Source organism: Oculina patagonica, chromosome 5 (assembly GCF_052425735.1).
Source record: "Oculina patagonica isolate OP01 chromosome 5, crgOcupat, whole genome shotgun sequence".
NCBI lineage: Eukaryota > Metazoa > Cnidaria > Anthozoa > Scleractinia > Oculinidae > Oculina > Oculina patagonica.
Window position 1 is genome coordinate 12,397,547 of NC_135762.1, and position 25,027 is coordinate 12,422,573.

Below are 25,027 nucleotides of genomic sequence, written 5' to 3' on the forward strand. Positions count from 1 at the left end.
TATGTGAGAACTTGCGAGAGCTACCCACATTACCTGAGTCATAAAGCCCTGGCCAAACGGTAATGCAAGTGGACTCAAGTAAATGAGGTTAAATGCGATTTAACCAAGTTAAATTAATAAGCAATTTAACCAAGTTAACCACAACGAGTGGGTAGTCAGCTGTCCTGGTGGTCAGCGGCTACTAGCTCTTGTCAGGCTCAGTGCTTTGCGTTCTCGGACATTACAGCGTGGTGTCAGGTCTTCGTTCCATGGAGGATTTTCAGGGATGTTTTGCGAGTTTTTCCCCTCCCTCCCTCCCTTCCCTGCTTCTTGTTATTAGTTATTCATTTTTCCACTGATTTATCAGTGTGACGGGTGTCTGCGTGCGGGGGCTCATGGCTGTTTTGTTGGGATTGCCAGCCTTGGCAGCTTTATTCTATCTGGGGAGGGCCGGCTGACCTCAGTGGAGGCCCTTCCAGGTATCCCAGGCACCCATCCACCATATTCACGAGGCAGGGGTTAATAGCAAATTACTCGCTCGTTGTCAAAAAAGCCATTTCAATGCTACTGCGCGCACTGCACTTGCGTCTACGTTTGGCCAGGACTTGACAAGTATACTATTCTTCTTAGGGACGGACCATTATTTTCTTGGAGGGGGGGGAGAAAATTTTTTTTTTTTTTTTTTTTTCTTTTTTTTTTATTTTTTTTTTTTTTTTTTTTTTTTTTTAAAATTTTTTTTTTTTTCCCCCAAACAATTTTTTTTATTTTTTTCCCCCCCCCCAAAAAAAAAAAAAAGTCCCCCCTTACAAGCTACATCACAAACAAGAAACCTCGTACGTTTATGGATGGGAAACACTTACTTTGTGACATGCTCTCTTTACTCCATCCCTGCATCCATTGGAATGCACAGGTCTTGTAAAATGCCGGATTCGACTCACAGTTTGCCGTGAAATTCTTGGACGACGAATCCATGATCAACACAATATGCAGGTTTCTTTGCACACGGGACGCAAAATAGGAGACAAGGGTACCGCGGAAGCCATCTTGGGAGGCAAGGTCCCTGAGAGGACCCAACAGGGGTTCCAGCTCCTCGGGGGTGTAGAGACCGGGAACCTCTCCCGCGCTTAGCAGACTGTTGATAAGCTCCAGGAATGAAGGGTCCACTTGATGGTCTTCAAGTAAAAGGACGACTTGTTCTCCATCGATACCAGACAACTGCATGACCTGTGGGTAAAACATATAAATTTATTTTGTGTATATTACATTCAAACATCGATCGTATGCATATTACAAAGGTAAATATTGATGAGGTGGTATATTGAGTGTCCATTTTATAGCCACAACTAAGTATATAATCTCCACATTTGCAGTGGTCAGAACTAACTTGTATGACAATTTTTCTTTTGTATCACGGTCGATTTTGGTAAACATTTTAACAGGAAAATCAACTTGCACGACACTTTCTACCATTTAAAGGGGCTAGATCACGGTATTTAAGGTAATTCTATTTATTTTCCTTAAATAAAGCTCTAAACTTCAAATTGGCAGAGCAAAAGTCTTTTATTGGAAAAATCACACTCACATAACAAACAAGGATGTTTTTCAAATTTGACCCATCCATCCATGCCCCTTTTTCGTCTTTTTGTATTTCTTTTGAGTTCTTCTACAGTTTTGAGCCGTTATTGTGTTATTTCAGTTAATTTTATGACAGGTTGGCCAGTCCCGAAATTGCCTAAAATTGCGCGGCATGGCCTATTTAACCTACCACGTAGTGGACAAAATCTTTGCGGAATACAACTTTTCGTGCTAATTAGCGTTTTACTACATCAAAACTATCGGTTCCGAGCTGGCCTTGTATAAACAAACGCGATCTATGCATCTATGCATCGCATTTCCCTCACTCACCGACTTGAGATCAGTTCTAAATTGCTTCAGTCCATAGCCTCTGGACACTTTGGGTGTAAACACTTGTACATTGTGCATGTGCGCAACTAGAGCAACCGCTGTCCGTCGTCCAACACCGCTTCGACCAGCCATAAGAAGTGAGCCGCCGGGTTTGGTCAGCGTGCGATCAACACGTGCGATGTTGTCCAGGACCTCTTTGAAGATAAGAATGTCCAGTTCGCGGTTTTCACGAGCTGTAAAAAACAGGATCACCAAAATAAAAGCTTCTAAGCTACTTCAACGTGGTACTTATAGTTTATAATGCTGTACAAGTAGTTCTAATTCTTAGGTCTGTGAATGAAACCCTTGTGTGTAGCGTGCGTAGCAGGCGTCGAAAAGGGAGGGAGGGGGAGTTGGGAAGAGAGAGAGAGAGGGAAAAAACAGAGGGAGAGTGGGGGCGAGAAGGGGAGGGACGCCTGCTCTAAAACCCCCTTTTGTTCATTTCTGCGGCCGCTGGTGGCCGCAAAATTCTGATTGGCTAGAAAACAATGGGTATTGTAACAAACAACTAAGATGGCGGCGGACCAACCTCGTTCCATGGACGTATTAGCAATTTCTTTAAGAGACTTAAATTATGCTAATGGAATATTGTCTTAAAACCGGAGCAAGAATCTGTTGTCAGGGCTCTTCTAGCCGGTAGAGATGTCCTGGCGGTTTTGCCTACTGGTTACGGGAAGAGTTTTATTTGATTTGATCAAATGTTTGTGCGTGCAAAGAACCACGAACTATGAAACGAAAATCAGTGCGATAATGCAGCGATTCTCGTTATTTCGCCACTGAAGAGCATTATCGAAGATCAGCTCCAGGATTTGGAATCATTGGGCTACCCTGCGGCTGACTTGTCCAAATTATCAAGCCATGATCTTGATCTTAATCCTTTGTCGCCTTTTCGCCTTCAGCCGTGTCTTCGATTTCCCCAATTGCACTTTCGACAGAAAACTGCAGCGACTTCCTTGAATTGCCCCGCTCCATTAAATGTTTATCTGGTTCTGTTGTAGGCCTTTTTCCTTACTTTCGTTCCGGAGTAACCGTCGTTGCAAGTTGACGTTTGGTGCTGATTTCTTTGACCGTTGACTCACAATTCGCCGCCGGAAAAGCAGTGGCATTGCTGGAAGTTACAGCTGTCTTGATAAAATAATAAAACTCCGCAGCATTTCGTATTTTGCGGCCGCAACTTCTGCAAATGCGTTCTGACAAACTTTGGCATTTAAGTAACGGAAATCCAATTGAAGACTGCAATCTGCCAGAACTGTTCCTGGACTCTCTTGCCTTGTAGATTTCGTAAATAAATTTTCAAACGACGCTCTCGAATCTGATGGACTTTCAAATACCACAGCACAGAATCGACAGCGATCATTGAATTCGTTTTCCTTCTTTTTTCGGCCCGTTTTGAACTCTTGTAGGAGTTACGGACATTTTCACGTTAAATCACGGCTGTCCCGAGGTGAGATTTTCTACTTTGCACAAAAATACTCGCGCTTCCGGAGTCCCGGGAAACAGAAATTCCTGCGTGTCTAAGGCCCTGTTTATACGTCGAATTTAATTCAGACGAATTTAATTCAAATTAAATTCGTCGATTAGTCGACGTTAATTGCCGCCTGATTTAGACGTCGAATTTAATTCAACCGAATTTAATCTTTCACCCGAGTCTTCAGCACTTCTGACCAGTGGCGGGGATAATTCCCGCAAAAACTAACGGGAGATCGCGAATTTTTTCGGAGCGCGCAGATTTAACCAAAACAACCTGGCGAGGTTTACGAAGGCATTATTGTTGGAGAAAATATCCAGAGAAAGACAGCGGAAAAGGCAGCTGCGACGTCGAATGTTGACACTGGTAGTGATGAAGAAAAGGTTTCTTGCGCGAGATTGTTTATCGATTTGTCTGCTCATAGTCTACTAACTATGGTCTTCTGTTACAATTAGTCGAAGATGAAGATGTTCAGCGTCACCGGAGTTGTCATCGCAGTATCAGAAATACATGATGGTGGGAATTGGTCTGGGCGACATATGATGAAGGAAGATTCAAGAAAGCGTTTCGAGTGTCAAAAAAAAAAAACATTAAACTTTATTTTAAAGAGCATTCGACCCGACATTGAGAAAAATACCGTGACAGAACCCCCCCCCCCCCCCCAGGAGCACACTGCAAACAGTAACCAACACTTTTGTTTGCCTCCCATCCCACCGTTTCTTCGTTTTCTTCAGCAATCGAACATTCCAACCGAGCACACACACTTCTCCCACAAGCTATGCATGAATATTTTGTGGTCCTGTTGCAATTTATGCAAGCGGGCGGCATTTTTTTTCCTCCACAACCGACGACATAGTTCAATAACGTGCGAAAAACACGAGAAGACCCCTGTGCGCATGCGACATGAACGAAACTTTCCACGAATCTACCACGGGCTCAATGGGGATACATTATGATAATGTATGCATTTAATTCGATGCGTATGTTGTGCGACGTCTAAACTGAAGACGCGCTATCGATATTTTATTCGTCCCGGCTACCGAGACGAATACAACGTCTTTGACGAATTTAATTTATCAGACGAATCTAATTCGATTTATACGTCGCACAATCGTCGAATTTAATTGCCAAATGGTCCTTGAATTATTTTCGTCCCAATTAAATTCGACGATTGTGCGACGTATAAACAGGGCCTAAGAAGCGCGGGATGCGTTCTGATTGGTTAACGTACTAAAAGTTTACTGAAAGTTACCAAATTGGATTACGGGAAAATTGGTGGGCGTTATGCAAAATACCGGGTTCTTACGGCAGGCGTTCCCTCTTGCCCTTCTTTTTCCCTCTCCCTTTCCCTTTTATACGCCTGCCACGCAGGCTTCTTGTGTGTGTCCATTCAAATGGAAGCTAATGAGCAATACTTCCACGTGGTACTTGTGGTTTATAATGCTGTACAAGTAGTTCTAATTCTTAGGTCTGTGAATGAAACCCTTGTGTGTGTCCATTCAAATGAAAGCTAATGAGCAATACTTTCATGTGGCACGGGTACTGTTTGTTATCCTGTACGAAGATGGTTCTAACTTTAAGTGCGTGACCATTTAAATGAAACCTACAATACGTTTATGTGGAATTGTTCACTAAGAATTAAAAAAGTGATTCTAACTTTTGAATCTTCAGATGAAACCACAGTGTGTGATCATTCAAATGAAATTAGGGTTGAAAGGGTTGAAACGTGTAACGCGCATTCACAGCCAAGTACCATATTTGGAAACACGAAGAGTCTGTACGCGAATGCTTTGTACACGTTATGACACATGCAACATTTTCGGTGTTTCGGTGAGTTACTTGAATTCCGACCCAAGTGCCACAAATTTCGTACAGAAACTAAAGAAAATAATTAAGTGTTATAAAGAGAAGTTCTCCAGACCACCTAACGATGGTGAAACAGGAGAATTAAACCAAATGTAGCTTAATTCAACTTAGCTTGTTCGAAAACAAGCTCACGCCATCGAGCGCAAGCTAGCGCGCGCTGTAAATTTAATCTTAATCAGTCGGGGGAACAAGTGCCAGTTGATGGCGACATCACTTCTCCGAGAAGTGACTGAGCCCGCGGTTTTCGTCCCAGAAGTTGCTAGGCAACATGACGTATTTATACGCGCGACGGCTTTCGGAGTACTCGTGAGCGCTCGCGCTAGTTTTTGATTGGATAAAATAATTCGGAAATTCTTTGAGCACTTCAACGAAGATTTGCCAAAACTGAAAGTTATTCCCCCGACTGTAATTTGGTACTTAATGGAAACAAATACGAATCATAGGGAATTACACGTTTCAACCTTTATAGGTTTCTGATGAAGCTACTGAACAGTACTTCCATGCGGTACTATCAGTTTCTCCACAATTTTTCAAAATGGAACTGATTTAGGATTTTGTTCCTCGACTTGATGCTCTTGGCAAACTATCAGACATACCGTAAGTTTTCATCCCCTTGGCGATGACTTGTCTGAAGTCCTTCTGATCCAGCTTGCCTAGCATTTTTCCCTGAGGCGGAAGTGATCCTCCAGACACTACTGCTACCGGAGCTTCTCCATCCTTCCCAGCATCACCCGCGGGTGCTACCGAGGCAGTAAGGCTGCTGCCCCAAGTGACGTAATACTTGTTGTCAGGGCGATCCAGAGTAATGGACCAATCTGCACGCAGCTGGGAGGCTAGGATGCTGAACAGATTTTAAACACATCAGAAGGTTCTTACAACACAAAACATTTGTTCTTAAAAGTTAAGTGCAGTGTCCAAGTTGCACAGAAATTTAACTTATTTGTGTTTATTTTAAACGGTGATGATTAACGAAACCGTTAATGATTTGATTATTCATTAAACAACAAAAACCAAAACTAACACATATGAAACATCGAAATGTCGCCAATTAGCGTCAATTTCGGTTTAATTATCCATTGCAAGACATTGATTTTTTTTTTAAAATGATCATTATAAAGAACGAAATAATATCCCCACAACAGAACATTTGGCGAGCTGACAATGGTTCCACTTCACAAGAAACCTTGTTTAGCCTGCAAAAAACTTAGTTTACTATCAGCAAGACCGTCATAGCGAATTTGAAGGGCTAACACTCGCAATGTCAGCTGTTTAAATTCGTTCGCAACGGGCATTTAATTTACGTTTATCGACTTACAGACGACCATAGCACAACAGTTTCTTTAGAAACTGATAGCTTTGCAGAAAAAAAATCGCATTTTCAAATTAAATACCTGTCAAACTTGTCCAGACCCTGTTTACCAACAAGCCTGTCCCTGAAAAGTCGACGCGCCTCGTACGCCCAAATTTCGAGCAGGTGCTGAGTAGAGCTATCCCCAGACCCTGAGTCCAGATTATACCGCAAGAGACCTTGGATCCAGTTTGTCAGGTCACGTGGAGTAAAGAGGTAGTGGGAGTAGTCATCAACTGTAAACTTGGAGCGTACCTAAAGAAAAGGCATAGGGAATAATTAACAAAAAAACTACTGAAACTTTCCCCCTTTTTTAACTAGTATAACATTCTAAAACTGTTATAAATATGACCCTTACCAAATTTCTTACGCTACTGTCTGAGCATTAAAGGACAGACTTTAAAAAAAAAAACTGGGAAAAATAACATCGATACCGTTTGGAAATTGTATTCTTAATAGAAACGAACAGAAGAAACAAACTAAAGAAACAGTAAGCAATTGATGAATGCTTCTTTGTTTTTAGAGCCAATGACTGTACAAAGACATACAAATTCGCTACAAACAGCCTGCATACGTCTTGTTCAGTGCAATTTGTGAGAATTTAATCAATCAAGTAAACTAAATCCTTGCAATTCAGTTGTTTTTGTTTTTCTTACACTCGGCACCCTTAGCTTCATAATGATTTGATATACTTTGGAAAAATCGTTACGGTTGCAAGGATAAAATAATTTTATTTCGTGGTCTAATTAAGGGGACTGGGCGCTAACCTGTTCGTACACAGAGACCATAGAGCCGGCCAGCGTGTGGACATTTTTCACCGCACCCCACACTGGATGGGACTTGAGTGAGGAGTTAAGCACGGGCTGTAGATATGCACTGTAGATTGCTTGCAGCTGTTCCCGATCAGCATAGCTACAACAAAGCACAGGTGATTAAAGGAGAACAGAAAAAAACTACGCAACTACCTGACCTCACAGGACGATATGTCCTAGACTGTGAGCACACTCTCCCTTGGGGATTAGAGTGAGGGGAAGCAGGGGTTAAAATGTTTTGAAGCTAGTAGGCGCAGCGATGCTATGATCAGAGTAACCGGCAACATACGATCAAGGAGCCGGCAGAAATCCGGCAGTTGCCACCTTGTTTTAAAAACCCTGGGGGTAGGGAAACTTCCTTCGTCCCCCTGTTGAAAATGTTCCTTCACATTTTCTAATCACTCTAGCCGCCAAGGAGGAATGGACACGATGGGAGTAACTATCTAATTTCGAGGAAAGCCAGAAAGGATACTTGGAGCAGTGAAGGACTTAGTTACTTGATAACCTGTCAGTCCTACACAGGGTTAGCCTAAAGGTAAATCTACCCGCGGTTCCTTTTCAGAAAGCTCCATTCATGTCAGGTTTAGGCGTCGTTTCAGGCAAAGTTAAGGCAATCACCACCCAAGAATGAATTTCGGAATTTTCCCAAACTCACTCCTCTGTATTCATCATGCTATGTAATTAAACACGCGCAAGCTGTTAAATTCTATTTCTAAAACAAATTTAAAGTAGTGTGGGTTTGCTAGTGTCTGTAGAATTTCCCCTAATTCAGAAAAATAGTGGTGACTATTCTTACAAGTGATGATTTGGGAACACTGCAAATTTCTACGAAATTTTCGTTACATAGAATAGATAAATGTTGCATCAGCTAGCCGTCAGAAAAAGTCTACAACAAACTTAAAAATCGAGAATACTTTAAGAGTGTATCCATAAGAGGACCAGGCAACAGGTCATACAGCTCATATCACCGATTTCGCCCAAACTTAGCATAAATGTTGGGTATGGTGAGCTATTTACTGTGACAAAACATCAGCTCAAAATATTTTATTCCCTTCAAGTTATGGCACCTTTTGCAAAAATGGCCATTTTTCACTAATTTATGCATATTTAATTAGCTGACTTTGATTGACCAGTTCCACAAGAAAAAAAGACTTCTGAAAATAAATTTCACTGCATTATATTCTGTGGTTATTAGGCTTTAAGTACAATAATTCACTTCAACCGTCTGATTTGATTTCTTCTCCTCAAACGCTCTTTTGGAAGGTACACATTTCGTACTGTTGGAAATAGCCTTTAACTAGTGCCCAATATCTCCCATGAGCAACAACTTATATACATTATTCTTACATGGGTAATGAAGTCCATCATTGAACTTTACAAAAAATGCAACAAAATGTCTGGGGACTTCAATATTTTATTAGTATTGAAGAACTAAACACACGTGACTTAACGATTTCTTGCTATTTCATCAAAATTCACCGAAACACAGAAGCCATTTATTTGCCTCAATTCGGCACAAAATCGGTACGAAATAGCTAATCAAGCATAAATCTATAGATAACAATCAAAATATTGGCGAAGATTGGCAGTTAGGGCATTTTTCGGAGCGTTTTCAGAGCCATATAATTCGGCAATGTTGTGATAGTAAATGTAAAAATAGCAGCGAAAGATTTTCTTCAAAAGCTCGCTCAATTCAACATTTAGGCACATCAAAGTTAAGAAACAAGAAAGTAATACTACATACATGCCACTTATCGACACACAGATGCTTTCTTTTGAAGAATTTGTTCTTCCTCGCTGCACTTCGATCCTTCGATCGATCTCAATTGACATGTACTGTTGCTTTGAGGCGCGATGAACTTAGCCAATACATCGTGGGTCATTCTTCGTGAAAGGTGTAAACAGGTTGTCAATAAAGTCATTCAAAGAGCTGTTTAAAGTTCACGGAAGGACACTTGTCTCAGCCAGTTTGAATGAAATAATTTAACTGGAAAATAAACAGCCGCCATGTTGTATTTGTACTTTTGAGCCTGCCGTTTCAGTCAGCGGTAAAGCCGTACACTTGGGCAAGTACGTAGTGTAGCCATCATATAGTTGTTTTACTAAATCCTATATAGGGATGTTCATAGAGGTTAGCCCTACACAGCTATACACGCCTATACATAGCCCAACACAGCTATACACAGCTATACACACGCGTGTTCATTTGCTTTTCCTCCGCAAATGTTTGTTTTCGTCGGAATAAGTAGCGGATGGTGTTATCTACCCTCTGAACAACCGGGGCTTGATCTTAGCCTTATAAGTAGTGTGCGTTTCTTGTAAAAGTGAGAATTTTTTTCAACTTCTCCATTGAATTTTTTTGATAAATAGTTGAAGAGAAATACACTGAAATTGAGCTCTGAAATGTCGGAAACCATTAACTAATCAGAGCAAGTTTTTCCATCTTATATCAGGTTAAAACTAGTATGTTTATTGTTTTTTTTTTTGTTGTTTCTGTCTTTTTGGGGAGGTGGGGGAGGGGGTGAATATGGACATTCGAAGAAATGGCGGTCAGGTTGTCAGCCTGGCCTGTGTACATCTATTCCTTCTGTTCAAATCGTCTATATTATATTACACTTTGGCAGCTAGGAGACTGAATTTGTACCCACTCTCTTTTTCGGGATCCCACAAAGTTCTCCATCTGTCCATTTACCGATAAACGTCATTACTGCAGTTTTATTAATTTGTTTTAGAAAAGGGCTTTTATGGGGACAAATTTTTCCTCCTGAATGCCCACATTGCAAGTGACGAATTGCGGCTTCAAATGATAATTTTCTTCATCACCGACTCAATTTAAGTGGCTATGTGAGTTACAAAGACGCGAATGCAGACTTTTGTAGAGAGCTTAAACCCCGCATTAAAACTAAACAAATTTATTGCAAGACTAGGACTACGCAAGACGGCAAAACTTATTAGCTAAAATATAATGTTTCAACCAGCACAGGTAGTCTTCTGTCTTCTTCGAGGTCAACGCGAGGGAAACTCGTTTTATTCTTTGTTGTTTTCTCTCTCTACATTCACACCTTTATAGATATATGTATATATTTGCTGCGCCATATTAGCCTGTTCCAGGCGTTCGGTTAGTTTGGAACAGGCTAGCGCCATATAGACTGCGTCCCTAAAGGCATTTCGTACGTGAATACTTTGTTCAGTTCAGCACAGACGCTCCCCCAACTAAAGCACTTGCGCAAGAAACGATTACAAAACCTACCTCGCTATCCACCGTATAGTGATTTATCCCGTGGTAAACGTTATTCTCCAATTTTGCTGAGTTATTCATTTTTTCCCATTTATGCCCCGGGGGTAGGGGAATTTGGTCAAAAAATGTAATCGTTATGCGCGGTATTAATCACTATTTCCGCCAGAGGAGGGGAATTTGAACAAGCAATAAAAAAATACAAATGTCTGGAAAGTAACTGGGAGACGTTGACATTTTGATTTATTTAACTGTGTAGCGTCTTTTATGCTAAAAATAATTGTTTATGTTCCAAAATGACGCTAAATGGCGGTATAAAACTGCTCCGACGTTTCGGCAATACTGCCTTCTTCAGGGTGCCACCCCCAAAAAGGCAGTATTGCCGAAACGTCGGAGCAGTTTTATACCGCCATTTAGCGTCATTTTGGAACATAAACAATTATTTTTTTTTGGTTGCCGTGCATGCCGACCGTTGAACAGAAAAATCAAGAACTCTGTTTCGGTGAAAGTCAAATGGAACAGTATTTTTTCTGGAAAATCTCTTCGGAGATTGACGGAACGTCAGAAATTTTCTTACCATTTGTAAGGTTTCCCAGTTCTAGTCTCCCATCCTTCAGGTCTCCCACCAACGGAAAGAAATAACAGGAAACTGAGCTACAAATGGTAAGCGACATCTACTTCGGTTAGTTTGCTAATTTTGGAAAGAAGCCGTTCCATTTTTCAGTGGTCATTCCAACCGGTTCTCTCCAACAAATGGTAAGCACCCTAGAGTTCGTTCAGCATCACATTGCGGTAAACACGTCAAGCTGTAGCGGAGGAAATTGTTTTCCCTACGACAATTTGAAAATATTCTCATTTTCATCACAAACGCATCCAACGAACACTCGCGGAGGAAAAGCAAATGATCGCGCGTGTGGTCACGCGTGATGGACGCGTGATGCCCAGTGAACAGCCGTACCGCTGACTGAAACGACAGGCTCAAAGGTAGAAATTCAACATGGCGGCTGTTTATTTTCCAGTTAAATTTATTTCATGCAAACTGGCTGAGACAAGTGTCCTTCCGTGAACTTTGAACAGCTCTTTGAATGACTTTATTGACAACCTGTTTACACCTTTCACGAAGGATGAACCACGATGGATTGACTAAGTTCAGCGCGCCTCAAAGCAACAGTACATGTCAATTGAGATCGATCAAAGAATCGAAGTGCAGCGAGGAAGAACAAATTCTTCAAAAGAAAGCATCTGTGTGTCGATAAGTGGCATGTATGTAGTATTACTTTCTTGTTTCTTTACTTTGATGTGCCTAAATGTTGAATTAAGCGAGCTTGTGAAGAAAATCTTTCGCTGCTGTTTTTACATTTTCTATATCACAACATTGCCGAATTATATGGCTCTGAAAACGCTCCGAAAAATGTCCTAACTGCCTTTTCTTCGCCAATATTTTGATTGTTATCTATAGATTCATGCTTGATTAGCTATTTCGTACCGATTTTATGCCAAATTGAGGCAAATAAATGGCTTCTGTGTTTCGGTGAATTTTGATGAAATAGCAAGAAATCGTTAAGTCACGTGTGTTTAGTTCCTTAATACTAATAAAATATTGAAGTCCCCAGACATTTTGTTGCATTTTTGTGAAGTTTAAAGATGGACTTCATTACCCATGTAAGAATAATGTATATAAGTTGTTGCTCATGGGAGATATTGGGCACTAGTTAAAGGCTATTTCCAACAGTACGAAATGTGTACCTTCCAAAAGACCGTTTGAGGAGACGAAATCAAATTTGACGGTTAAAGTGAATTATTGTACTTAAAGCCTAATAACCACAGAATATAGTGCAGTGAATTTTATTTTCAGAAGTCCTTTTTTTCTTGTGGAACTGGTTAATCAAAGTCAGCTAATTAAATATGCATAAATTAGTGAAAAATGGCCATTTTTGCAAAAGCTGCCATAACTTGAAGGGAATAAAATATTTTGAGTTGATGTTTTGCCATAGTAAATAGCTCACCATACCCAACATTTATGCTAAGTTTGGGCGAAATCGGTGATATGAGCTGTATCAACTGTTGCATGGTTCTGCCCTGTTCTCTCACGGGCACACTCTTAAGAATTTGCAGAATTTTCCAGGCAAACATGATCAACACAAGGTACTGCTTAAAACATTGCTAGAATAGTGTCACTGCGTCCTTACCCTATGGAGCACACACCAACAATAGACGTGAATCTTGTGGTGAGCTGATGTCGTCCCATGCCAGTCCCAGCAGTCATGGACGCCACTATCTGTACACCTTCAAGACCAACCCACTCAAGGTTTGAATCGTAGAATCCCTTGTAGGTCAGCACCTATAATACAAAAACCATCAGGATTGCTGTGATTACATGCAGAACAATACATGGGTGCACGGAGATGTGAAATTATTTTTTTCTTCCCAAGTTCAACACCGTATCACAATTGTTCGCAGATAAACAACACTAAAGAAGGAAGAAGAAGATGAACAAGAAGATTTTCGAAGATTTTGAAACTTGTACAAAGTTCATTTGAATGTTTCTTATCATTTTCCAATAAATAAATAATTCCAAAGATAAATGAAAGTTTACGAAGACGGGCGACAATAACGATACAAATTCGTAGACGTTTCGACTGTATTATTCATCATTTAGTGAAGGCAAAATTATTAGACCGTAGTATGATAATTTCACACGTAAAATCATTGAAATGTTGAGAAGTGGCAATTTCGTTTCTGCCTCCGCGGTGTAACAAAAATACACGTTAGTCAACCAAACCAGTTTTACCTGTTGCAAAAAGGCGATGAGCTGACTGGTTCCCCACTTGTCCGGTTTTGGCAGGTTGAGGTCCTTTAGATACAGCACCAGTCTCTCGCAGTCCTTTGGTCTGTACACTCGACCAGTGTTAGAACTGATCACCATACAGGACTGTTGCAGCTTTTGAAGGACGTGCATGGGAGAAGTCTGGGCACTACAGTGTACCACAGCAACCTGGGTCGAGCGAAGCTGCTCAAAACAGTGCCTCAGTAGGAGCCTGTGGTTGTAATGTACCATGAACACAAAATAAGCTTCTTTATGCTTTGAATGAGGTTGTTTTGATCAACGCGTATGGAGTTAGTGGCTAAGCTGCTAGAAAATTATTACTTTTTTCTTATACTGATTCATCATAAAGGGCAAGATTGAAATGGAATATATTTCGTGTAGTCATTGCTAACATTTATGTTAAATAAAATACCGTAAATAAACTAAACTAAACTTAACTAAAATTAGCTAAGGTAAGCTAAGCTTAGCTTAGTTAAGCTAAGCTAAGCTTAGCTAAGCTAAGCTAAGCTAAGAAAAACTATATGCTATAAATGTCGAGTTTTACAGTTATTTACAACACTTCGCGACAAAATTGCCATTTGACCACACAAACGTCTGTTATCGAACTTCAGAACTCTCCACTGAGGGTTATTATTCAATACAATGCATCACATTACTAATCTTGACGAATGGTGCTTCAAACAATTCTTAATGGGTTCTAGCAGCTGTTAACTATCACCAGCAGATGTACAAAACTTACTCTTTGCCACACCCTTCTGGACCGACCAATAGGAATGGCTTCCTATGGTCTGGATGAAGCCATGGAGAAAACATGTCCAGGCCTCTCTTGATGTCAGCGGTCTGAATTACTGGCAAAACGCCTGAAGACGAGTTAAGATCATTTACACCGAGGGAATCTGGAACCTGGTGTGACAAAAAAAAGGAAAAGACAAAAGAAAGTTAAAAAGCTCTTTGATTGGTGTAAAATTTCGTAGCCTTTAAAAGAAGCGTGTACACGGTAATGAACCAGGCATGTGCTTATGGTCGATACTATAACTCGAACGACGGCCGATAATACATGAGCAAAAGTTAAAGTATAGCGAGTCTAAAACAGGAGCTTTTCTCGCCAGTGTGTTGCCTAGTTTTACTATGTCTAGTTTTAAATAATTTGATAGACTCACCTCTAGTTGGTAAGAAGCCAGTCGTCCTCTCTCGCTGTCGTAGTATGTGTCTAATAGTTTCTTTTGATCCGGTGGCATCTCGTGCGTCCAGTGGAACACCTTAGAACGAAAAACCCATTCATCATGTCGCGGCGTAACAACTCAGAATCTCTCAGAGGCGGAATGACATTTATTTGGCACAATGCGGACAGAGGTAACAACTGTGACAGTGTGTTTAGAGATTGGATTGCACTAGAGTCAGAGGCTGTCTGGAATCTGGAATGCGTTTTGAAGGATTTTCTGATATTTTAAACAACGCAACGTGATAAAATAAGAGTCTTGTATCACTGAATGATTAATGTGTTTCTCATTTCTCTACTATGTACCATCATTCTTTTCAAACAATCCCCTCATCGACAAAACGCTTTCTAGCTGAGCAGTACGCAGAAAGTTTAAGCTTTGCAGACGAATGAGAAAGATAAGTCTGAGGAAGGTAAGTCAGATACCTAAGAGCCAGTTTATACGTGTAAGTACATCACCAAACGAACGCACGATGAAAACGAAAGCAAGGAAAACAAAGAATTGACGCAGAACACTACGTTACCTCTTTTGCAAACGCAGTCTTGGCTGTAGGTGACAAGTTAGCCCCAAGTCCTCGGATCAAACAACAAGCGAACTCCGCTTTGACCTTGACCCCATGCATGTGTGACAGACCATTCATAACCACGCCCACTAGACTCGACTCCACAACAAACTCGTTTTGTTTTAGTACCCAGTCCAGCGCCTTGTAGAAGTGATCCTCTAAGAACGTCTCCAACATACGGCGGTCCTCCTCGGGTTGGCTCTGAAGCCACGATTTCACAAGAGCTTTAACATCGGTATCTTCATCACTGACAGAAGAAATTCAACAAGCCATGACAAAGTTAAACTTTTAATTTAATTAACAGTTACCCTCAGAAATCGCACGGAATATCGTTAAATAACTAGCTGACGATGCCGTAGGCCGAGTTGGCTAAAATTCGACGATATTCCGCAAGATTAAGCAGGATAATTGTTTTAATGCTAAAAATACTGTGGCTTTACAGCGCTTTGCAAGAATAAGGACAAATATTGGCAAACTATGACGAATAACAATGACTTTTCATAAGTATGAGCGTCGTGACAATTTGTTGAATAACATTAATTTTTCTGATGATCCTTCAATGTACTTTCCAGATATACTTTTGATTTTGAAATCATGTAGCTATTTTTTTAAACAAAGAACGTTCGTGCAATTTTTACTTGCGAGTCATAAAGTAATTATCACGTCTGTCGGCGTCTTTGAGCGAGTAATGGCTTTAATAGATTTTCAGTGTCTTGGACAATTTACTGTTGCCTCGGGCCGTGAATTTTCTTGAGTGTGTAAAAAAGTTTTGTGGGTTGTTCACATATACCTCAAGAATATCATGCCCATACGCGAAATAGTGGCAGGAGAGGCACAGCTCAGGTCATGTGACTCAAACAGGAAGTTAACATTAGGACCAAACTGTATCCTTTCACCGGAGGGCATAGTCAGCAATCTGTTGTCGTCAAGGACGGAGTTGAGAGACTCGATCCACTCGGGATCAATGTCGCCATCGCACACGATCCACGACTGGATATCGATTGGTTCTCGAACAACCTGACGGGCAGCGTTCGTTAAGACTCCGTCTGACCATTCACGAGTGTCCATGTCGATATGTCCCAGTAGCTATTAAAGAAATATCGGTAATGTAAGTGAAGCGGTGTAATGAGAAAAACAACAATGAGACGATGGACGGACGGTGCAACATCGCGCTCAAAATATAGCTAAGCTGCTCTCAAGCCCTAATATTTAGAATCAAGAAATTGAAATCCCGATGACAAACAAAAAAAATTACACTGTAGCAGTATTATAAATCGCATCAATTGCTGCAAAACAGGCTATGTACACGACAGAAGCGAACAACATCAAGCAGACTAGAAGTTTTAATTTCTGTTCCTGTCAGGCCGTTACGCAACATAATTATTTTAGATGGTGGGCACAAGTTGAAATAATTCTGAGTTATCTTGCAGAAGTATAACGTAATTCCACTTCTGGGCAATATTACACGTACAGGAAATCGTATGAACGCGAGTGCATTACGTGATTTATGGGCACGAGTGATGTTTTAAAAGTTCTCAAAATTGCCCGAGCCGTAGGCGAGTGCAATTTGAGAACTTTTAAAACATCACGAGTGACCATAAATCACGTAATGCACGAGCAAGTTCATACGATTTTTTATTTATTATGTACTCAACAAAAATTACTGCGTCGCGCTATACTTTGCACGCCATGCGTACCACACGAAACGCTTCAATGGTTTCCCAAATGCTCACATGTTTTATTTGAACCAATCAAAAAATATCATGTTGTGACAAGGCAAATCAAGCGTGAAGTTTTGAAAAGTTTCTGAGAAAATATACGCTTACAAGCTGAACTAAAAAAGCTAAATTTCAGTTGTTAAAAGCGACAAGAGTACTGGTTCACTTATCTGTTTTCAAATGTTCCTGAATGTTTTTAATCTCAATCGGACTCACTAAATAGCATTCGGATTCACAGACTTAGGTGAAGTGCACTGTCCTTGAATCACATTAAATGTGACTTGGCAGTTGTGAAAATTGTTCACGGTGTAAGCATGGCTGCTTGTGTTTACCTGTTCACCTCTTGAAGTTGTAGCGGGAAAAGACGGCATTGCGGGTACACCAGCGAAACTGCTCGAAGCTGCTGACTGTGGAGGCATGCTGATAATGTTGGAGAGTTGTTGCTGTTCCTTCTCGCTACCTTCATCGTAGTCGTTTAGAGATTTCTCGCTTACGTGTCCAGTCACCTGGATTATCGACTGCCTCTCGACGCTTGCTGCCCTCAGTTTCTTCACAACCGTCTTCCTTGCGCTGTGGTTAGTCAATCTCTTCTTGCTTTTCTCCAGAGGTGTGTTCTGTACAACGCTCTTCATCATGTTGTCGATACTGTTTACGCCGAGGCGCTGCTTCTTGTACCAAACATTTGTTTTGGGGTTTTCAATTATGGCAAGGTAAAAAGGACCTTTTAATTTTCTCGCAGCTCTTGAGGACGTCTACTGAGGTATTGCTTCAGCAACTCAACGGGACATCTCTGACCGCCAGTAGCGAACATTTTTGGCAGAACACTACGATGTTTTGTGTTAAGTCCTCCCTGCCTCGTTTTTGTAGGATTCTCTTTAAATGTGACGTACTCTGTGCCACTGTCGTCCACACAAAAACTGAAGTCCTCGACTTCCATTGAGTGGTGTTCCTGTCTTCCCCTCAGGCCAAAATGTTGAGTCAAGAGCCACCACATCGTCTGGGAAAGAACTCTTGGGCTGCAGTCACCGAGACTTTTTTCACTCCATAGCATTTCTTCTTCCTCGGTTGTCAGTGCGTTCGCGGCGTTGGGTCGTTTGCCTTTTCCTTGCTGTCGGAGACACTTCACTTTTCCTTCAAGTACCAATTTGGACTGGTGGAACTCTCGGTCTCTTATTATCGAGTACTTGTAGCCGTGTTCTTTTAAATAGCGGTCAAGGGCTGCCAGCATGGATTTTAAACTCTCAGGTTCGTATTCAAACCCGTCTTTTGTGCGTATTTCTGTGTAGAAGGTTTGCAACATCTCATCGAGTTGTTCGTGCTCGTATTCTTCCATTTTTGGGTTTACTTTTCTCTCTGTTGCCCATGTTTGCCAAACATTCAACCAGGTCTGTGTAGCTTTCAATGTGTTTTTGTTTCTCGCATTTTCCTTAAGTTGCTCGACGATATTTTGGTTTGACAAAGCAAACCGGCTGTCCGCCATTTTTTTAATTTGGTTTTCAAATTTGGCGCTTCCCCGGTGTTTCCATAGCAACTTCTGTATTGCACTCTATAACCCCAATTTGCACTCTATAACCTATTTATGCATTCGTCATTGACCAATCAAAAACGCAGTATTTTGTTGAGTATATAATAAGCAATGATATCCGAGGTGAATACACGGTGTACTTATTTAGTAACTGTGTACAATATCGTGTGAGCCCGGTGTTGCAATGTGTGTGCGTCCGGGTCTCAGAGAGCAATCTCTTCACTTGTCATTTGGGAGAAAACTAACACTATAGAAAAACACTTACCTGAGTACGTGGCATGGCCTTTGGGTTCATTGTGTAATGCTTCACAGTCTGGCCCACTTTACCAAGGGCCAACCGCAGCAGTTTCCAGATGGTGCTTTTGCCTGAGCCCGAAGGACCAATCACCACAACGCCCATCCGCTGGCGAAGCTGTTCGTACAGCTCGAGCGCCTTCTTTACCTGTTCAAAACAAAAACCAAAATATGAAGGCAATTCCTGACACTGTCACTACGGTAGTCTCGTATGCAGACATTGTTTAGGTCGTCACGTAGACTGCGTGACGTATGTTATGAGCAAGAAACAAGGAATGTTTGCGCGGGAGACTATTGCATCGGTGAAGATAACACTAACGTGAAGTAACAAGTTCGAAGTCGACTAAGGATCTTATCAGTTTTCAGTTGACTGTATTTGCAATAATTATCCTGTTTGGTGGCATCTAAGGAACGGTTCATACGAGCGATGAAAGACTTCAACTGCGTCTGTGGATCTTATGTTGCTTGCGTTGCGTTCTACGTGTTAACGTCGCTTGCATTAATTTTGTGTTTGCATTTGCGTTGTAGGTGTGAACCAGGCTTCACCAAACAGCTGTTTAACATCTCTTGTGAACAACAATGATAACGACGAAAGGGCACATGACAATAACTTATTTCGGCAATTTTTAAAGTTGCTAGCTGTTTAAACAACTGAAGCAGAAGTTTGAGTAATACTGACCTGGGTCTCCATGACCATAAGATTGGATTCCTGAGCAGAAGTTCTCAAAGCATCTGCCAATTCAGCATACTCAACACCTTTGAAGTCCACACCTGGGAATATATCTCTTACAAGCGCATCAAACCTCTTGGAGTCGGCAAAGGTCAGCTTGGATAGTGTGTTCACACGCAGAGCTTGAACGACTAGCCGAGCCTCCACTTTAGCATTCACTAAAATAAAGAATTCAATGCACGTTGCAAGTAATGGATGCAGCTTCTTCCCCATACAAAAACAATAAAAAAGAGAAAAGAATAAAACAAGCCACGACACAGCGCTTTCACAGGTTTTTGGTCAAAACTGTTCTAAAATTACTTGTAGTATGAAGAACATTATCTTTAACATCTGAAGGAAGATATAACCTTCATTTGCAGGTACAAACAACGGCTAGAAATATTGATTTTTTTGAAGAGGCGCGGAAACAACCTGAAAGGTTACCGTAAGCCTTAATTTTTCAAATTGCAATCCATTTCCATCCGAGCCATCATCAGCCAAAGACGCTCGTTAACAGTTTCAGTCAGGGCTCACCAAAACCCCCGTCCGGTCGTCCGGGACAAGTAGATTTTCCTGTCGGGCAAGTGACTTTTTATGCTTACTTGCCCGCTGGGCAAGGGTCCTGGCAAACCATCAATTAACTTAATTTCATGAATCATTAATTATGAATTATTAATAAGTTTGAGAGCCTGGGCAAGGGGGGAAAGTGCCCGGGCAAGCAAAGTTTGAGAGTTACTTGCCGGCCCTATGGGCAAGTTGGAATTCAAGTTTTTTTCGAGCCCTGTTCAGTACTCTTAAATAGCATTTTTTAATAAAAATTGGACTTAAATTTTTAGGGTTCCTGCGACACAAAACAATGTATATTTGGCTGTTCAAAAATCAGTTAAAATCCGTGAAAAAACCCCTTTAAGAAAACGATCCGGAAAAGAGAACTTGTCTTTCTCGACTTTAGCACATTTCCCCCTTCCCCACCCCCGGCTCAATACATAAATGTAAAAAGCTTAAGATCGGTATTGAAAACCTGTTCATCGGCATAAGAGCTTCAAAGATTAAGTTGTAAAAAAGAAATGACATTTACCTTGTCCGTTGGTTTGTTTGTGTGACTGTAGCAGGTTCCCACAGCCTCTCAATACAGTCTTGAGTGCACGCAGACCCCAGTCATAATGCTGTTGTTGGGATAACAACTCCCTGGACAAACGAAAGAAAACAAGCTCTTCAGAAGAACAATACAATACCATGAAAACTTGGTAATCAGCGTCACACAATCCAATTTTGAACCTTTCACTTTATGTTTTTCATGTAATATATCAAACACAAGAGACAGTGTTTCATCAGGATATATCCAAAAACCGAGAAGCGCAGAGGAGTACTTTTGACAAAATTTGAGGTGTTTGGATAGCCAATGAAAAACTGTCTCGAGTGTTTGATATATCTTCTTAATCGAAACAATTAAAAACTACGGACTGACTGGAACAATAAAATCGTAAACATCTTTGCTAATTAAGATCGGGTATCCAAACCTCCTTCATGGTTATGATTTTTCTTGCCGGTTTTAACTTGATGGATTATTAATAAGTTTGAGAATAGAAAATACCCTTCAATCATGATACTTAAAATTACAACAAGAAGACAGGGTAATTGCCTTACTTTGACAAGTTAAATATGGCAACCAGCTTTCTTCCTAAGCTCTTAGCTTCCTTAAAGCCTTCAGAGAACATGATGACCTCAGCAATCAGCTCGTTGTCAGGACGGGACATGGCCACCGGACGGAACAGCTGCTTCAGGTTATCTGGGAGCTTTTGACGTCCCCCATAACCCTTACCCGCCGGGTTCAGAGTAATGAAGATCCCCGAGTTAGGATCTAAATCAACCTAGGGTAATAGAAACACGTGTTGCAATCAGATGTTATTAGTCCAGATCAATAATACCATGAAAATGATGCCCCATGATTATGTGAGAAAATGGAATTGTGTGTTCACGCTGAAAGAAAAGTACTAGCAGATAGAAACCTATAGCAATCCACAAGTTTGTTTTTGTTTATTGAAATATTGTGGTAAATATGACAGAAATACGTTGAATATTGCACGAGCTAGCCTGCGTAGTTTTGTGCGCGTAACTGGAAAACTTGAAAGGCGAGAGACGGCCACGCGCGTAGCCGTCTCGCGCCTTTCGCGTTTCCCAAACGCGCGCTCAAAAACTGCACAGGCGAATGCTACGCAAGCTATGCACGAAATATTTCAGCAGCACAGTGGTGAGTGGATTTTTTCGTCAAGCTAATCGATTTTATCGTTCTCTTCAGTTAAGTAACTATTTTGGACTTTTTCCGTTGGTGGATGAATAAGGCAATCGAAAGGCCTTTGAGCAAACACTCTATGACCTGGAATTTTGTTTTCACTCTGCTAAGCATGTGAGCTTAAATAAATCGTATCTGTTCAAATGTACATGTACCTGTCGTCCAAGCAGCTCAGTGTTTGGCAGTTTGCTCTTGAGTGCAGCCTGTATGGTCTGAATCTGCATAGACACAGCAGACAGCACGGCTTCCTCCAAACGATTGAACTCATCAAAACAGCCCCAGGCACCACACTTCACCAGACCAATAAAGATACGACCCATAGACTTGACATCAATACCCTAAAGATGCGAGGTAACAATTAACAAAACAACAACAAAAACAAAATGGTCTCCTTTGACACAAATAGATATCCCCAGTCTTAAGCTTTTAGATGTCAAAGAATCAACCAGTGTGGACATACGTATGGCAACTAGTGGTTAAAGAACTGATAAAAACGAGGCGCTTTCTTTTTCAGGTTTATGCTGAAATCTTACAATACGAGATTTAACACCAAATTAATTTCGAAATTGTGGACTGAACTTCCGAAATTACCAGTAATCAAACTTCTTTAACATAATCTGTATCAAGAAAACTGTATCAACAAACAAACAGACAAAAAAACGAGCACACAAACAAACGAACAAACCCAACTCTCATGGAAGGCATGAAATCAAAACATCGACTCGACATTCTTTTGATGAAGTTTTATACTCACATTTCTGCTTTGTACAATATGTCTAGCAAAGTCACAAAAATGTTGCTGCACTTTTACCATAATTTATAAAAGGTTTGAAGAGAAAACTGATAAAAAGAAAACCTTGAAGTACATTGTATTTGCAAACAATCAGGCGACTTGATAATGATGGCGAATGCACTAGAAGAGAGAGCAAAGTCGCAAAGGTACAGTGCATGACACTTCGTCTTCATAGCAAATTAAATGCATTCAACAACAAACTTTACATCATTTGCCATATATATATATATATATATATTTTTCATTCCTACCTCATCACAATTGAACACGAGAACCTGTCTGCCAAACAAGCCGCCCAAAGCCTTGACTGATTCTGTCTTACCAGTACCCGCAGGTCCATATGGGTTTCCACCGAGACCCATGTGCATGCCCTGGGTCAGAGTAAGGTAACACTTGTCCGTGAGAGGAGTGTGTACGAGCTTAGCAGCGTTGCCTTGGTACTCGTATGTGTAGTGGAATTCAGCATCACACATTCGGATCAAACAAATTTCTGTAAAAGGAATCGATATTTTTACAGCTTCTCTTTGAAATAATATTACTTTAAACAACTAGAAAGAAAAGTCACTACTAAGCAAATTAAATAAAATTTCAAACGTATTGTGAATGTCTAGAGATAACTAACAAACAAACTAGAGCAAAGATTAATTCAGTTTCTTAAGAAAACAGACAACAGTTCACTGTCGCACCAAAAGCGAAAAGAGAATCTGCTACACAGTATCGATTTACTTCAGTCACTAACTGATTTTGACGACTCTTAAAACCACTATGACTTTGAATTTTTAATCCATCTAATCTACAGTTCCTACCGTAAAGTTCAGAAAACAACAACCTCCGAAATTAAAAACCCTCCAAACGTTAAGATTTTGCAGTTAGTTTAGCGGTGTAACGAAGTAGAAAAGAAAATGTTGAAAATATTGCACTGTACCAGTGTAAGAAGTGTTTAAAAGTGAGTATTAAAAGTGAGTACTGCAGTGTAACATAGCAGTTTTGTTGAAGGACGTTTTTTAAAGTGTAGTGTAAGTATTGTAGCAAACACACAGATGTATTCACAGGGAGCAGAGGAGTTCAGTTAAAACTAATTGATCAATAAAATACGTCTTTCCTGTTTGAAATGCACTCTTGCGTATATTTTCCCCGTAATGAGCTCATTATGCGGCCCAAAATGCACTTATTTGCGGCATTCCAATGCCCCAAAACTCAACAGCACTCGTACTATCGTTTTCAGCGTTATCGACCGCTAACTTGGTCGATACTTTTCACACTAATGGCGTTGAAAACGATCGCACGAGTTTTGTTGAGATTCGAGGCATTGGAACGCCGCAAATGAGTGCATTTTGGGTCGCATGATTAGCTGATAACGGGGAAAATATACGTAAGAGTGCATTTCAAAGAGGAAAGACGTATTTTATTGATCAGTTTTAACTGAACTCCTCTGCTCCCCGTGCCGCATTGTGTGTTCTTAAATCAAGAAAAATAATAACTAAATCAAAGAACAAAAACCTACGTTTCTGCAGGTAAAATCTGAGTTGTTTCTGCCACATCCACTCATCAAGAGACTTGATTCCGTGCTTGATCAACTGTTGTACCACATCAATGGCATGGATTGTGTCCAGGATCAAAGCTTTTAGTTTCAACTCTAGAACATGTGATTCAGAATCAGAGCCATCCCCTCCGCTGATCTCTGTGTTGGTGTAGGATTCCAGTTGGGACTCCATTTCAATCTGGAATTCCTGAAGAGTGTTACTTTTTATAGCGGCCTCGCAGCGTTCTGTGAACTGGATTTGCTCAGCAAGGCAAAGGATCTACGAAGAGAGCGGAAAAAAGTACAGTCGACTCCCGATAACTCGAACCCTCGCTAACTCGAACCTCGCGCTAACTCGAACCAAAATCGATTTCCCCTGGATTTCCGTCATACATTTACTGTAATTTTACCCTCGGTAACTCGAACCCTCGATAACTCGAATCTCCCGCTAACTCGAACCAATTTCCGTTTCCCTTCAGGTCATTTTCTATATAATTTTACCCTCGATAACTCGAACCAAGTCTGTCAATACGATACAAGTCAAAACAAACAGTGTACTGTAGTCCAAATCGTTGAATTTACTTTGAAATAAAAACGTACACGAGTCCGAGCCGTCCCCGAAACTCCCCTCAAAACACGAACTGTGCCACGCCATTGACGTGCTACAGACGTTCAGTTTGTTTGTGGAGGTTGATACCGATTCTTTCAAGTCCAACCTTAGAAAACTTTAAAAGGTTATCGTCAGGACGAATTAACTGACCATTTCTTGAGAAAGTAAACCGCATAAACTCTGCAGCAGTAGCCTTTAGCGTTGTATTCTTTGAAACCTGAAATTTTCGCAGCTGATTCGCTTTGTTTTACGTTACGTTACGTTCTGATATATACAGTACAGTGATTTAGAAATATTCTGTT

General features: G+C 40.8%; 2 protein-coding genes across 2 annotated transcripts in view; one reads left to right on the plus strand and one right to left on the minus strand.

The window, feature by feature from the left end:
* The window catches only part of LOC144655561 (uncharacterized), a 253,491-nt gene that overhangs the window by 153,490 nt on the left and 74,974 nt on the right, over positions 1 to 25,027 (plus strand). The window lies entirely within an intron of this gene.
* Positions 1 to 25,027, minus strand: part of LOC144655505 (cytoplasmic dynein 2 heavy chain 1-like) — an 89,416-nt gene that overhangs the window by 37,722 nt on the left and 26,667 nt on the right. The window contains exons 23-40 of the mRNA XM_078515746.1: positions 24,098 to 24,395; positions 22,845 to 23,083; positions 21,956 to 22,138; positions 21,155 to 21,378; positions 20,586 to 20,695; positions 19,478 to 19,686; positions 18,770 to 18,946; positions 16,052 to 16,347; positions 15,223 to 15,508; positions 14,640 to 14,738; positions 14,219 to 14,382; positions 13,444 to 13,690; positions 12,842 to 12,993; positions 7,373 to 7,517; positions 6,649 to 6,860; positions 5,854 to 6,098; positions 1,885 to 2,117; positions 840 to 1,203 (exon numbers count right to left, since the gene is read on the minus strand). Coding sequence (XP_078371872.1) covers positions 840 to 1,203; positions 1,885 to 2,117; positions 5,854 to 6,098; positions 6,649 to 6,860; positions 7,373 to 7,517; positions 12,842 to 12,993; positions 13,444 to 13,690; positions 14,219 to 14,382; positions 14,640 to 14,738; positions 15,223 to 15,508; positions 16,052 to 16,347; positions 18,770 to 18,946; positions 19,478 to 19,686; positions 20,586 to 20,695; positions 21,155 to 21,378; positions 21,956 to 22,138; positions 22,845 to 23,083; positions 24,098 to 24,395 — 3,883 coding nt within the window. The remainder of the gene's footprint in view (positions 1 to 839; positions 1,204 to 1,884; positions 2,118 to 5,853; positions 6,099 to 6,648; positions 6,861 to 7,372; positions 7,518 to 12,841; positions 12,994 to 13,443; positions 13,691 to 14,218; positions 14,383 to 14,639; positions 14,739 to 15,222; positions 15,509 to 16,051; positions 16,348 to 18,769; positions 18,947 to 19,477; positions 19,687 to 20,585; positions 20,696 to 21,154; positions 21,379 to 21,955; positions 22,139 to 22,844; positions 23,084 to 24,097; positions 24,396 to 25,027) is intronic.